At 41.5% G+C, this 15,373-nt stretch overlaps 3 protein-coding genes and 1 long non-coding RNA gene across 6 annotated transcripts; 2 read left to right on the forward strand and 2 right to left on the reverse strand.

The window, feature by feature from the left end:
• Window positions 1–429: 429 nt before the first annotated feature.
• On the forward strand, window positions 430–2,894 carry LOC116930346 (actin, clone 403). Its single transcript, XM_045179112.1, has 4 exons — window positions 430–589; window positions 937–1,133; window positions 1,196–1,435; window positions 1,525–2,894. Exons 2-4 carry the CDS (start codon window positions 1,008–1,010, stop codon window positions 2,287–2,289), a joined length of 1,131 nt encoding a protein of 376 aa, XP_045035047.1. The 5' UTR covers window positions 430–589; window positions 937–1,007; the 3' UTR covers window positions 2,290–2,894.
• A 464-nt stretch (window positions 2,895–3,358) lies between these two features.
• LOC116930345 (male-specific lethal 1 homolog) lies at window positions 3,359–6,026 on the reverse strand. Of its 2 annotated transcripts, XM_045179111.1 has the most exons (6): window positions 5,453–6,026; window positions 5,182–5,319; window positions 4,570–5,109; window positions 4,378–4,502; window positions 3,901–4,143; window positions 3,359–3,560 (listed from the first exon to the last, which is right to left on the reverse strand). In XM_045179111.1, the coding sequence occupies exons 1-6, from the start codon at window positions 5,852–5,854 to the stop codon at window positions 3,467–3,469; spliced, it is 1,542 nt and encodes a 513-aa protein (XP_045035046.1). In that variant the 5' UTR covers window positions 5,855–6,026; the 3' UTR covers window positions 3,359–3,466. The 2 variants fall into 2 exon arrangements, with proteins under 2 accessions (XP_045035046.1, XP_032793644.2); XM_032937753.2 differs by having other exon boundaries at window positions 4,570–5,319; window positions 5,453–6,025.
• A 1,390-nt stretch (window positions 6,027–7,416) lies between these two features.
• LOC116930343 (neprilysin-1) lies at window positions 7,417–15,256 on the forward strand. The gene is made up of 13 exons (XM_032937748.2): window positions 7,417–7,620; window positions 7,689–7,770; window positions 8,024–8,086; window positions 8,191–8,227; window positions 8,823–8,990; window positions 9,046–9,715; window positions 10,817–10,870; window positions 11,530–11,691; window positions 11,851–11,934; window positions 12,366–12,583; window positions 12,890–13,906; window positions 13,984–14,287; window positions 14,390–15,256. The coding sequence occupies exons 6-13, from the start codon at window positions 9,142–9,144 to the stop codon at window positions 14,611–14,613; spliced, it is 2,637 nt and encodes an 878-aa protein (XP_032793639.2). The 5' UTR covers window positions 7,417–7,620; window positions 7,689–7,770; window positions 8,024–8,086; window positions 8,191–8,227; window positions 8,823–8,990; window positions 9,046–9,141; the 3' UTR covers window positions 14,614–15,256.
• Window positions 10,193–11,536, reverse strand: LOC116930349. Of its 2 annotated transcripts, none has more exons than XR_004398380.2 (3): window positions 10,745–11,536; window positions 10,561–10,664; window positions 10,193–10,474 (listed from the first exon to the last, which is right to left on the reverse strand). It is a non-coding gene; the product is annotated as an uncharacterized LOC116930349 (long non-coding RNA). The 2 variants fall into 2 exon arrangements; XR_006651438.1 differs by having other exon boundaries at window positions 10,894–11,532.
• Window positions 15,257–15,373: the final 117 nt, after the last annotated feature.

A 15,373-nucleotide genomic window follows, 5' to 3' on the forward strand; every position in this document is an offset into this window, starting at 1 on the left:
TTTTTCTTTCTCCTATAACGAAAACGACTCGTCTGCTTTTTGCTCATCATCCCGGCGGGCCACCTCAATTTTCAAAATGGCGATTAAATTCATTCAGGTCAAATGAGAATAAAATATACGAAACACCGACCAATTCGTGTAGTGGAGTTTCTCAATTTGGCTACTCGTCATGTCCTTATTTAGGTTATTTCGCAGATGATAAGCAGTTTAAGGCAGAATAATCATATAATTGAAATGAAGAAAAAAAAGAAGAGTCGAGATGATTGCTCAAACCCACGGAAGGATTTTATTGCGATTATCAATAAATACGAAGAAGTGTCCGTTGTTGTCTCATTGTGACGTCACACTTGGTCAGGGGGGCTGATTCAGGACCATATCTGTATGGCGTGTAAAAGTCTCTCCCAATATGGGCAAACTCTAGTGGCTCTGTGTGACTGCCATAGCTTTAGCCCCCACACGCTAGTGGGGCTGGTCTCTGTCTGGCTCTGCTGTGGACTTTGATAGTAGCGCCCCCTATATAAAGCCGGCAGTCGGTGGTGAAGGAGCGCATTAGCACCGGCACCCCGGCAAGGAATAGTTCGATACCAAGGTGGGTCCTCTCTTCTCTCTCGAGAACAACTCGATTCTTTTTCCTTTTAAAACTTGTTCACATTCTAGCGAAAATTTTCTCTACGCAATTGTCAGACGCGTTCAGTTCACTTTTCGATTTCTTTGAAATTTTTTTTGAAATTTTTTTTTGTCATTCAATGGGATCGTCGAAGTGTGTCTTCACAAGTGACTTGTAGAGGGAAAATTGTTTCAGAAAAATTGGGTGTGAATCGAGCCAACAAGTGGTTGCACGAGGGGCGTTAACCGAGTGCTCGTCATTTTCAACTTCTTTTGTCTTGCGTTTCCCTATATCTAACCATTCTTTTTTTTTTTTTCACATTCTTATAGGGATCCCCCTCGTCGAATCCTTTTTACTTTTACCTTTTTGTCCGTCTTCAAGAAATCTACCCAAAAACAAAATGTGCGACGATGAAGTAGCAGCTTTGGTTGTTGACAACGGATCCGGTATGTGCAAGGCTGGATTCGCCGGAGATGACGCCCCTCGCGCCGTCTTCCCATCCATTGTCGGTCGCCCCCGTTACCAGGTAATATACTTAATTTAAATTGTGTCCTTTTGGTTCGGTGAGCTAATGCAATTCCATAATAGGGCATCATGGTCGGTATGGGTCAGAAGGATTCGTACGTCGGTGATGAAGCTCAATCCAAACGTGGTATCTTGACCGTTAAATACCCGATCGAGCACGGCATCGTCACCAACTGGGATGACATGGAAAAGATCTGGCACCACACCTTCTACAACGAGTTGCGTGTCGCCCCCGAGGAACACCCCGTCCTCCTTACTGAAGCCCCCCTCAACCCCAAGGCTAACCGTGAGAAGATGACCCAGGTACGTTTCATTCTTCGGTGTTAAATTCCATCTTCCCCTACAATTTAACGTTTTCTTTTTACCTTTTTTTATTTTGAAACAATAAACAGATCATGTTCGAGACGTTCAACACACCCGCCATGTACGTTGCCATTCAAGCCGTGCTCTCCCTGTACGCTTCCGGTCGTACCACCGGTATCGTGCTGGATTCCGGCGATGGTGTCTCCCACACCGTCCCCATTTACGAAGGTTACGCCCTTCCTCACGCTATCCTGCGTCTGGATCTCGCTGGCCGTGATCTGACTGATTACTTGATGAAGATCCTGACTGAGCGCGGTTACTCGTTCACCACCACGGCTGAGCGTGAAATCGTTCGTGACATCAAGGAGAAACTCTGCTACGTCGCTCTGGATTTCGAACAGGAGATGGCCACTGCCGCCTCCTCCACCTCTCTGGAGAAGTCGTACGAGCTTCCCGACGGTCAGGTCATCACCATCGGCAATGAGCGGTTCCGCTGCCCCGAGGCCTTGTTCCAGCCCAGCTTCTTGGGTATGGAATCTTGCGGCATCCACGAGACCACATACAACTCGATTATGAAGTGCGACGTCGACATTCGTAAGGATCTGTACGCCAACACCGTCTTGTCTGGAGGCACCACCATGTACCCAGGCATTGCTGACCGTATGCAGAAAGAAATCACTGCTTTGGCTCCATCCACCATGAAGATCAAGATCATTGCTCCCCCCGAGCGCAAGTACTCCGTATGGATCGGTGGATCCATCTTGGCTTCCCTGTCCACCTTCCAACAGATGTGGATTTCCAAGCAAGAGTACGACGAGTCCGGACCTTCCATCGTCCACAGGAAATGCTTTTAAACAAGAACAATTCCAGCAGCTACTGCAACAGAAAAACAGCTTTAATAAGAACAGCATCAAACGGCAATTCAACGCTTCCGCCGGATGATTTACTATCCTGTCTTATTTTCTACTGTTTTTTCTCTAATTTTTTTTTATTAATATAAAAAAAAATGCAACATTCCATGCCAGGGGTTGCCTTACACCACCACCACCACCCTTATTTTTTGTTTTTTTTTGCGATAATTATGAAAAAGAAAAAGATTTACAAAAAATTGCTATTTGGCCTCATTTTTCGCTCTCAATTTCTTTCTGCCCTTTTACAGCTAATAATTCGCTTTCTTTTCGATTGGGAATTCTTTATGTGTCTCTCTGTCCACGCTTTTCTTTTTCCCGTCTGGACCGCTGACGTGAGTTACACATTGGATGTGGCGACGACACACAAGGACACCCAACACCCGGAATGGTCAACCAGGCCAAGGTAAAAATTAATTTTGCCACCGCATTCAATCCCCGTAACTCATCTCACTTGCCAGTACGAGAAAAAGAAATGTGACGCAAACAAGACTTAATGCTAGGTGCCTTCTCTATACCAATTTTCAAAATAAAAATGAAAAAAAAAAATTTAAAAAGATTTCTGAAAAAAGGAAATATCCCGGAGGAAACGGGGACAATTTTGAAAAGAACAAGATCAAGTGTAACTTATTGTGATGAGCATTGAGGACGGACACGAAATACACCAAAATCGTTTCCACAAAAAAATTTGTCATTTGTTCCTTGTTATCAAAAATGAAAAATTCATTGAAGTTTGGCAATTTAAAAACAAAGTGTAGGGAAAAATATTAAAAGTAAGAAAACAATGAAAAATGAAATTTCAACAAAAAATAAAACCAAAATGTTAGGCGTCTTAAATGTAAAAAAAGAAAACCCAAAAGTTTAAGCAAAATGTTGGGTTTTATGTGAATACAAAAATACGTGAGTTCTGTCAGAACCGGTAGATTCACACACTTTGTCAAAGAAAAGTCTTTCACTTTTAACGAGTTTTCAAAATGTACGTGTGAGATTGAGCCTGTCGTTATTTTTTTTTTTAAATTGTAGATGATCATGTTGTGTGTATGTAATCTTATAAGTGGAACAACAATTCAACGATCGGTGCTTGAGAGGAATTAGAAGATGAATATTCATTGCTTCTTTGTTTTCAGTCTGCTTTATAGGAACGTCGTTGACGTCTTTTGGTTAAGGGTTCTTGTAGATCGCCGGACCGGCTGCTACTCCATGGTAATTGAAATTCTCTAAAAATAAACACAAAAATAAATAAAATTTTTAGTTTGTTGTGGACGTTTTCTTCTAAACGAGTCGTTGCGCTTTATGGTCTAGGTTCCCAAGTCAATTATTCAAATGCATTCTTAGCGTGATGTCACCTATCAGCAAGAAACAACTTCTAGCATTCTTTTTTCCCCCCCATTTTTAAATGCGAGACTGACCGGGCGGCTTTCTCAGCTGTGTACAAAATTTTGTCCTTTTAAGGTTACATCAGATTTCCCCCGCACATTTTCTTCCCGTCGGGTTAGGGAAGGGTGGACCGGTCATTTAATTGGTTAGAAAGGATCAACGCCGTCTGGGCAAACTCACGCTGGAGCGACGTTTGGTAAGGGGGCACCGAAAACGGAGACCGGCAGCCATGGTTCCACCTGGACGTGGGTGACATCTTCCGGTCCGGCCCAGAGTGTACTACAATTGGCGCCAAGGCACGAGGACGAAGAGACTTCTACGGGAGCTTGAGTTCGGACACGGTCCTGCGACCGATCTTCGCCTTCGTAACGCGCACGCAATTTCTCGTACCGACGCTGTTCGCGGAACCTTTGTAGATCCCATCTATAAATCAAAGGTAATAAAAGATTAAAAAAGCTCTATTGGTTTTAGCTTTAAGCGACCAAAAGTTTGCCAGACTTTAAAAGACAATAAATTAAGGAATGTAACGGTTCGCGTGGTTAAACCCCTCACTTGGCGTGGTGTGAAATCAATGGGATAAAGCGAGGGGTTACTATCTACACGATTATGTTTTCGTAACACGCATGCTATTTATTCTATTTTTATTGGTGCTTGTACCTTTTTCTTCTTTTCTCATCCGTTTCGTGCTTCTGATGGCGTTTGGAAAAGATTTCATCGTCCAAGTTTTCGATTCCATGGGTCGATGTCCGTCCGGAAAGCGGTTTGATAACCCAACGAGGAACCTGTATCATTAACAAGGAATTTGATTACACTCAACTGATGACATTAGGGATTCGGATAGTATACTACCTCCACTTGAGCTTCATTAGTTAAAACTTCCGGTTGGTTAAACCATTCCCCGAGATGGGTTAAATAGGGTTCTTCGGTTGTCAATAATGCTTCTTTTTTCAGATAGGCGGATTCACGAACAGGAGGTTTTTGAGACAGGCATTCCTGAATCCGCTTGTGTTCTGAATGGATAGGAGCCTCCAATACATTAGTTTCTGTGGAAGCCGATTCATTTGCGCCAATGGTCGATAAGGCAGGTAAAGAACAGGGTTCCAAAACAACTTTTGCTTCAATAATATGATCACTAGGAACATTGGTGTCGGTCAGGTTGATGATGGCGCCTTCTTCGACGGCTTGGTTAATCAAATCATCTAGGATGTTATCATCGGGATGCGTTACATGTTTCTGATCTTCTTCCCTTTCTAATGATTTTGCCGTTCTTCGTCGTTTGGCCGGAGGTGGACTTGGGCAGGATTTTGTTCGCACTGGCAACAATGTTTTGATACGTTTTCGGGGGATTTCTTCAACTGCCGAAATGTTGTCACAGATGGGGAGGGATTGCTGTTCAGGTATGGGAAATGCAGAGCTACCTGAAACTTTGGACTGTGTTCGTGTGGCAACACTGTTACTTACAATTACTTTACCACCCTGAAGTAGAGAGGAGTCTGTAACTTTGCCAGATGCGTGGTTCTCCTCAACAGGTATGTCATTCTTTTGTTTTGTAGTTTGCATTTGCACTCTTCTTTCCATTCTTTCCAACTTTTGCCGCAACTAAAAATAGAAAGAATATTTATTTTTGAATTCCTGTCAGAAAACATTACTTTTTCTTGATTGTCAAAATGGGAAACGAGAACTTTCCCGTTAGTGTATGTAAAGGGTGAATATGAACAAAAGCCTCAATTACCATTTCATTTTCATGTCGCAGAGCAGAAAGTTGCTTGTCTTTTGCTGCATTGCATTCAGATTGTTGTTGAATAAGATCCAAATGGAAAAGAACCAATTCTTTCAGGTGTGCAACTTCGTTGGCAAGTTCCTGATACTTGCTGGAGTCGTCAGCAAAGTTGGTGTGGTACATGTGATCAGTTTCACAAGGGAGTCCAACATATTTGATAACCTTGTCTTCTGATGGCGACTGAGACTTGAAATTATCACTTGGTGTATTATTATTCTTGTTAGTCGGCGTGTTTTTGTTTGTTTTTCGAAAATTTGGTTCGGTATGCACTACAGAAGCTGTTGACCGAGACACCGCATCGACAGATTCGGCCATAACTTTCAAATCAGATGTTGCTCCACGCATGAGTAGCATGCCGTGATTAATTTGAATACTTAGGAAAACAAGATGACTTCACAAAAGATCATGGATTTTGAAATTATTTGAACGAAAATTGTTTTAGCAAAATAAAGTGAAGCCAACTATTTACTGGTGGTGCGAAGAAATGTTGCGTATGTCAACACGAGATTGCGTTTTTCGCCATCTATCAACGGTATTGTAAGCTTTCTGAGCATTCCATTGTGTAGTCCAGCTGGTATCTAGTTTTTTTTTAAATGTACAACCAAAATGTCTCGCTAAATTATGAACTCTTAAGTAGTAAATACTCAAAAACAAAAGTAAAAAAAAAAACAGTTACTACAAGTACTATTAAGCAGATATCAGTTGAATAATTGTTCACCAATGCAAAAATTAACCGAATAGTGCCATTCAATGTAGATCACATACAATGACTTAAAAAACTTAAGGGTTTTGAGTGCGTTTCCGATAGCACACTGAAGTTATAATCGACTTAAGAATATTTTAAAATGTTTTTTAGACGACAATCCAATTGTAAAATATAGTCCTTTCTGTCGAGGTGCATAGGGTTTTCTACATTACGTCCAAGCAATGGCGAACGACTTTGTAAGAGTTCAGTACATCCATGAGGGTTTCTCTATGGCACTTGAAACACCTAAACCTAAGTAGGTATCACCAAGAAGACGAATTCTCGAAAGATATGCATAGAACCATGATTATATAACTTTATTGTTAAGGAAACAGCTCAAAACACAAGCGATTTTTTTTTCAGTCAATTTATGTAACAATAGCAGAGACGAGTGTTTTTTAATTTAATTACTCATTCAGCTATCCCAATATTCCAAGTGATCAATCAAAACAACCAACAGCGACGTTGCACAACTTCAAAATTAAAGACATGTTTTCAATTTTATTTATTCGAGATGAAATGTTTCCATGTGAATGTACTTACATGATTGCATTACTTTTGACCCATTGTGCATTAAACCCATCATTCAGGAGCGTGCCACGTTGTGTTAATGGCCATGTACTACATTACTTTGACAGCTTAAGGCGGAAGCGCCTCGCCAGTCGTGAAACGAGTACGTGAAACATCCACATCAGTCGTCAGACCAACGTTTTCTTTTCTCGAAGATGGCCCCCATCAAAAGTGAGGCCTTCATCCATCACTTTGAGATCTTTCTTCTAGGCGGACAGAGAGGGATGTAGACTGTAAACACTCTCATCAGTCGGTTGAGAACAACAAATAAAAGAAGATCGTTGCTTGGCTTTGATCATAGCAACAACAGCAAAAAATGCAATCTCCATTGAGTATGTTACAAGTTTAAGTTTTTTGCCAGTCTGATGGATATTGCAAAGTACGGCATAGAACTAAGTCGAACATCCCAAGTGTTGTTGATGAATACGTAATGAGATGTTTTGAATATCCAAGGAATATGGATGAGGAATATGTGCACACGTATGGAGTCAAGATGTTATCTATATAGAGGCGGATGCAGGGTAGAGAGATTTGTCGAGGCGAATGATATGCAAATGATGAGCCCAAGACTTTCTGACTTGTCTGTTTCTCTAGACGGAATCAAACGAGATGTTAGAAACATCTGACGTTTTGTGGTTTTCAAAGTTGGAGATCGAACAGACCAAAAACGGGAAACTGAAAGGTGAAGGACAAACGTCACTGTCAATCACATCGTTTTTTCGTTCAACCATCCACTCGAAAACTTGTTCATGATTGACAAAAATCCAACATTGAATTTCAAAAAAAAAGAAGAACAACTCATACGGTAATAAAAAATTTAATTCTCTGTTTTCATTTTCAAATTCCGATGACATTTTTACTTTGGTCTTGCAGTCCACTCGACCGGAATTCACGTTCCTCTACACCCATGATTGCTGTCACTCTTCTTTTCTCCAACAAAACATCAGGATAAAAGGTACATAGTAAAATATATGTATCTATACCTACACAATCTGGTTTTTGTTGACAATGTGACAACAAGTCATCCGATACTAGACGCTATAATCGTATACCCAACCCCAACTTTATACACATGGCGTTGTGTGTTTAGAAAGATGACTATAGTCTCTGTTTACTTAATACCTTAAAGCTTTATGTTCTCGTGTTATGAACAACATCTAGACGGATACACGCATCGGTATTGATTGCCTCTTTTTTTCCGTTCCCAGGCTAAAGGAACTCGGGATAGCATTAGGCCGGAAGTCCACCAGTAACTCTTTAGGACATTACAAGTAAGAAACAGATTGAATAGCAGAAATGATTCGAATTTGATTACAGCTTTTTTCCCCTCTCTGTGTGTATATATGTATTAACAATCTTATTATTATTATTTCAGCTATCAAAACAGATAGGATGTCCGACTCGATCATCCGGTAAGTTTTTTCCTGATCTTATTTGAACAAGGGCTAAAAAGCATCCAAGTAGTACACAAAAAAAAAAAAAAAAAAGGTCAGACCTTCTTTGAACAGAAATCGATTACCCATTGAATCACGTAGATATGTACACTGTGTACGCTTTATAAGCTCCATACTTGCTGCTGTGTATATATACCTAACAAGATTACTAGTTATCTACAACATTTTTCTTCTTTTGAATAACGGCCGTGAAAAAAGAGAATCCTAAGGGAATCGATGGGAGGGGGGAGTTGGGGAGATGAAAAACATAATAAAAGACTAACCGGATAAAAAAAGGCCCAACATCATCTCAAGTTTCTATAAATAGTTTTTTTTTTTTTTTTTTTCGTTCAATGTGATCTCTAACGGGGTAACCACGTTACAGGTAAAAATTGAAGTGGTACACACGCGTCTAGATAAATAATCGCCAATCATAGCTAGCCTTTAAAAAATACGGTTTAAAAGAGAAGGTAGAAAAAGTGCGAATACAAGTTTAGTTGATTAAGCGATTAAGAAAGCAACCAGTGGATTCCAATGTGATTGTTAACTAATCTTGTTTTTCGTGTTTATTCAGACAAGAATGCTACACCAATTGCCACGTCCCTGTCATGGAGACATTTTTTCTTTGCCCGATGAAGACCGAAGATAACGAACAACCAAAGCAAAAATACTCCAACAAGGGCACCCAAAAGGATAGATAGGAGTTGAATCCAGTTGGCTCACGCTCCATACCGAAACATGGGTAAGAAAAAAAGTTTTCCTCTGTATATACAATCTCTACTACACATACCATACAGATACACACACACACGCACGCACGCGGAGAGAAGAAGGCAGGACTCTAGGCACCTTGTGTAGTAAAAGCGTCAGTCGTTCAGCGAGTCTTGGATACGATGGCTGCTCCACTTTTGGTTCCCGCAGCTCAGTCGATCCCGGCTCCTCCTCCATTGATAGTCGTGTCGATGGACAGTGTCGACGACGGTATCATCCAAGAAGAAGAATCGCAAACGGTGAACGATGCCCTTCTACCTAAAACTTTGAATGTCGTTGCAGTTCCGGCCACTATTGTGGCGGATGGCGGATGTGCGGCCAGTAATTCATCGTCCAACAACCATCATGTAGCTCGTCGCTGGTGGGACGGATGGTTGCGGACGGATCCACCAGAAGCGATCAGTGATGTGATGCAACAAAACGGGCCCAAAAATCATAGCAAAAAGAGAAGCAAGAAAAAATCATCCGAAGTTCGCGTTGTTAATCATCAAAACAATTACGTGGCTGTGACGTTATCGGAAAACGATCCGGCTCATCCAGCGGCGACGGCCGATCCGTGTCCATCACCTACACCGTCGTCACAGCAGCCAAGAAGAAGAATATGCTGGTGGTTCCTCTTTTTGCTGTTACTCCTCACCGTGGCTTGCCTTGCCTTTGTCGCAGTTTCACTCGTCTCTTTACTCCGCAATGGACAAGGTAATCGCATTTTTGATTCACTCTTTTTATCTTCGCACTTGAATACTCAAGACGGTGAGCTGTTGAATTCGGTTCCGAAACATCAGCCAATGTGCTGAAGCGTTTGCAGAACGTCACTACTAGTTTTCGAGGGAACGCTGGATGGAAGGGCTTCCGCCCCTTTCTCTCCCTCTTTTCAGGCCATGGATCTTACAGCCGCGTCCTACTCTTAGCCGTCATTCATTTTTTTTTTTTTTTTTCGTAAATTTTTGTGAAGGGCACGTCCGAAAAAAACTGTTTAAACAGTGAGTGAGTTTGGGTTGGTTACATGACGTGGATGTGTATACAACGGCGTGAGCGTATACAAAACTCATTGAGTCGCGTATATAGTACATAGATAACCCCCCCCCCCCTCACCTTTATCCAAGGTTGAACACTTCCTGTCTTCCCTTAATGAAAATAAAGTTTTTGCCGAAGGAAAATCGATAGAAAATCCAATTGAGGTTTACGAGTAAAGTCATTTTTCTTCAAGTCAACGACAGACATGTCCAGAGACAAAAACAAAAAGGGCAGGTCACGAAGCAACCAAACGGGTAAATAAAACAAAAATGAGTTCGTTCCATCAGAGATTTCAATACTCTGGTCACGTAACTGTCCAGAGCATCTCCTTCTTGATGTGTGGAGGGTCCACTCTGATAGATCGGGGCAACCGGACGTGTGAGTGCCTATTGCTGTTTCATTGTGGCCGTTTCGGATCGAAACCTTTTCGGGGCTTTAAAACTTTCTCCAGCAACAAGAACAGAAAAAAAAAAAAAAAAAGGAAATTGAGTACGCGTGGAATTAGCAGATGCGTTCTTCATTCCTACATGTATTTGCGATGACCTTCCCATTTCGGGACGGCTCCCCTTTTTTCTTTTTTTTTTCTTGACATTGAAGGATTCCTCTTAGTGTTCAAGTATATTTTCGTATTCTGAAAATGGCCATTCAACAAACGAAAGAATAAAAATAATAGAAATCAATCGAGATGTAAATTGCTGACAATCTACAAACTTTCGCCATTTGCTTCGTGGACTTTAAATTTTCAAAAATAAACTTAATGTTTGTTTGTTTTCCGATTTCCAGGTCCATTGACAACTGATGCGACGGTTTGTTTCACAGAGGAATGCGTCCGTACAGGTATGTTTGATTTGAACCCTTACCTATGCCACCGATATTTAAGAGGAGGAGGTCACATTTCCTTCTGGCGATTTCTAACTGTAAAATATATAGAATAGAAACAAACTAAATCGCAGTGCGAAACGTAAGTGAAAAAAGCGAGAAAAAGAACGTGATTGCGTGGACTCTCTCTTTCCCAGTTCTCGAGCCCTTCTTTTTCAATTCGTCGTCTTTATACGGACGGGCGTGTTGTCACGCTCTTAAGTTTTTGGTGTATATCCTTGGCCAAGGTCCTATGTAAATCATTCGTCTTTTCTCTCGACAGTGCAACTTTTAACAAGACATTTTTTCTTTTCTTTGGGAGTTTCTGTTCTTGTTGTTTTGATTCGCCAAAAAAGAACTACTACACTTCTCTCTCTCTCTTTTTCCTTTTTGTCGTGTTGTCCCGCTTTCGTCCTGATTTACTTTGGCATTGGTTCTGGAAAAGTACCAAATGGTGCAAGTTAACTGCGTCATAATATTCTCCATTTTTGTTTTAAACTAAATTAAGCCGATTAAATTGTCCCTTAGTTTAAGAAAATGTGACTCAAATGTCGATTTCCATATTTGTGAAATATCTTAAAATTTAATTGGATGGATTAATGGGTGAATTTTTGTGTTAACGATGTGAACGTACACAGCTGCCTCGTTATTATTGGCCATGAACCAATCGGCCGACCCGTGCCAAGACTTTTTCCAGTTCGCTTGTGGCACATGGAACAAGAAACACCTGATCCCGGAGGATCGATCAAGTATTAGCACATTCGAAGTGCTATTCGACCAGCTGCAAATCATCTTGAAAGGTAAACTAGTCGTACGTTTATTATCGTGCAGTTAGGCTTATGATTTATTCGCATTTCATGCCATGTGAATTTTTCATATTCCCTCGCGCACGTGTGTAAAGTTCAAAAGGGATAGACATACAGACAATCCAATCATCGTGCTTGATTATTTTATTATAGATTTACTTCAGGAGAAGACGATCCCCGAGGACAATGAGACTACCAACAAAACCAAATTATTCTACAATTCGTGCATGAACACAAGTGAGTACCAGACTCTGATCTATTAGGCCCATCTGTGTGTGTGTACCTTTTTTTTTTTTTTTAATCTTAAAGCTGACATGGTGTCACTGTGTGTGTGTATCTTTTCTCCACCTAAAGGAAATAGTGTGCGGAAAGATAGAGAATGACGGGCTTTTTGGCTGCTGTTGCTGGTTTATTGATTTATTGATCCTCTTGGCCTCTCTCTTTTGCCTTTCCCTCTTGACTGTCATCGTTCAGCCCCTCCAGTGCGTGACTTAATCTCCTTTTGGATACACACAGACACACAGCCCATAAGCCTTTTTTTTTTTGCTGTGGGGGAAGGGAACGCTGTCTTAGATATTGTTGTGTCTATGTTAACCAGATGGCCTAGCGAAATGATGTGTTGAAAAACAAACAAACAACAGATTTTCATCACATTCTGAAAAACAAAGGTCATATCAGATCGACAGGCGATACCGTCCTCCGCGAAACGCTTCAATCGCTGGGCGGATGGCCCGTCCTGGACGTCGAATGGTCGACGGGACAAGGAGCTGATGTAGGATCGGTGGAGAATCTACTCGGCCGGCTAAGAGGCGAGCTCAACCAAGGTGTCATGATCGAACAATGGGTCGGTCCCGACGACAAGAACTCATCCGTCAACATCATTCAGGTTAATGTTGTTATGAAATTTGCCCAAATCGCTGCGTGATCAGTTAAGAGACACGCACGCGCTAAGCCTCTTCAACTGTGATGTCATTTGTTCGTTAATTTGGTGAGAAACTCGATGCTAGAAAACAAAAGACGCCGTTGCTAATAAGAAAAGCTGTTCGTCAAAACTTGTCTGGCTGCAAAGAAACAAAAATTTCCTTCTCCGTAGACACAAGAAAATTAATTGGATCAACGTATATTTTTTTTTGTTTTGTTCACGTTGTCACGCACATTTAAAAACATCTTTGGATTTGCCGCTATTTTCCAGATCGATCAAATGCACCTGGGTCTACCTGCCCGTGATTATTACCTGAAACCCAGCAGCGCTCTCCATGTCAAGGCCTACCATCGTTACATGACCGAAGTGGCCGTTTTATTGGGTGCCGATAAACTTTACGCCTCTGACGAGATGAAGAAAGTTCTACATTTCGAGACTCTACTGGCCCACATTAGCATACCGGAAGCGGATCGGCACGACACTGGAGCCATCTACGATCAGATGACGCTGGTCGAACTGGAAGTTCGAGTTCCGGAGATCCGCTGGCGCGAATATTTCAACGCTTTCCTTCCGAATTTAATAGTAGAAGATTCCGAACCGATCGTCAGCTACGCCATGAGTTATTTCGAAGAGCTGGGCAAACTTCTAATGCGGACGGAGCGTCACATCGTTCAAAATTACGCCCTTTGGCGTCTGATCATGGAACTGGTGCCTCACCTGTCTGAAGAATACCTGGAAAAGAGAGCGGAATTCCGTCGCGTTTTAACTGGGGTCTTGAGCGAGCGCAACCGCTGGAACCAGTGCATCGATTACACTAACAAGAAACTGGGCATGGCCGTTGGCGCCATGTTTATCCGCGATAATTTCAACCAGGAGAGTAAAGAAGTGGCACTTGAAATGATCCACACGTTGCGCGAGGCTTTCATAGACACCCTGGACGAGATTGAATGGATGGACGAGGAAACCCGTCAAGTGGCCAAGGAGAAAGCCCTTGCCATGAACGAACGGATTGGCTATCCAGAGATGCTAACGCAACCCGATTTGTTGGCAGAAGAGTACGCATCGCTCAATTTCACCGACGGACACTTTCAAAACATTCTCAACATCAAGCGCTACGAAGCCGAGTACAATCTAAACAAGCTGCGACAGCCCGTGTTCAAGGATAAATGGTCAACAGAGCCGGCCGTCGTCAACGCCTTTTATAATCCAAACACGAACGATATTGTCTTCCCTGCAGGCATTTTGCAGCCGCTTTTCTACAGCAGCCAATTTCCGAAATCTCTCAACGTAAGTTACACATTCTTTTTAAAAATTTTTATTGGAAAAAATAATAACCACCAATAAAAATAACTCGTTCTGCGTAGTATGGCGGGATTGGAGTCGTGATTGGTCACGAAATCACGCACGGATTCGATGATAAAGGTCGCCAATTTGACAAGGACGGCAATCTGAAGCAATGGTGGAACAACGCCACTGTGCAGGCCTTTAGACAGCGCACCCAGTGCATTATCGACCAATACTCGAACTATATACTAGATGATGTCGGACTTTACATTGACGGACGGATGACACAGGGAGAAAACATCGCTGATAACGGTGGCCTCAAGCAAGCCTATCGAGCGTATCGTAAATGGGTCGGACGACATGGCGAAGAGCCTCTGCTGCCAGGTTTGTTATTCCTCCCTGATCTATACGCGTTCATCCTATTGAGGTGCACACGCGAGCGTGATATTTTATGGATAAAGAGCAATTGCATCAATATATGAACAGGTCTGAATCTGAGCCACGATCAGCTCTTCTTTCTCAACTACGCCCAGATCTGGTGCGGGACCATGAGACCGGAAGACGCCATCAGCAAAATTCGATCGTCTGTCCACTCACCTGGACCCATCCGCGTCCTCGGTCCGCTCTCCAATTCACCCGAGTTTGCCAGAGCCTATCAGTGTCCATTAGGTTCTCCGATGAATCCGTATCAAAAGTGTTCCGTATGGTGAAAATTCTAATTTGGTTTTTTAATAATTATTATTATTTTCTTTTAAAATCCGCACACAATGTCCTCTGTTTTCTCTCACTTGTCTCTTGATTTTTCACCGAAATAATTTTGGTGAAAGTTTGCGGGGAAACAAGAACAAATTAACAACAAGAAAAAAAAAAAAAATTTTATTTTATGATAACAGGTTTGATTTAGAATGCAAACCCAATGAATTTTTTAAAAATTATTTTTGTACATAGAAGTGATAGCGGATAAGCTTTTAGTTTATGGGTGAAAAAAAAAGGGGGAAGGAAATGAAGTGATCTGAATTCTCTAGTTACGCCATTTCTTAACACTAAAAAAGAAGAATAATGAAATAAAAAATAAAAAAACAAGAAAAAAAAAAGAAATTAACAAACGTCCCTTTTCCTCCGTAATATTCGCCTGAATTTGGCAATGGCGTGCGAACTTTGCTTTCACAGGACCCACTAAAAGTGCCGTACGTCTCTTTCTCTCTCTCTCTCTCTCTCTCTCTCTCTCTCTCTCTCTCTCTCTCTCTCTCTCTTTCCTTTCCTGTTCTTATTATATATTCTTTATGGCAATGTTGTGACTCTTTCTTTTGCAAACAAAAAAAAAAAAAGAAAAGAAAAAAAAAACTAATTAAGGAAAAAAATTATTCACACACAATTGAGAAAAAAGAGATTTGCCCTCCAACAATTTTTTTATTCTATCATATGTTTACGTACCGACACACAATTCGTCCAATTTTTTATAACTCAAAT

Source organism: Daphnia magna, linkage group LG9, assembly GCF_020631705.1.
Source record: "Daphnia magna isolate NIES linkage group LG9, ASM2063170v1.1, whole genome shotgun sequence".
NCBI classification, from domain to species: domain Eukaryota; kingdom Metazoa; phylum Arthropoda; class Branchiopoda; order Diplostraca; family Daphniidae; genus Daphnia; species Daphnia magna.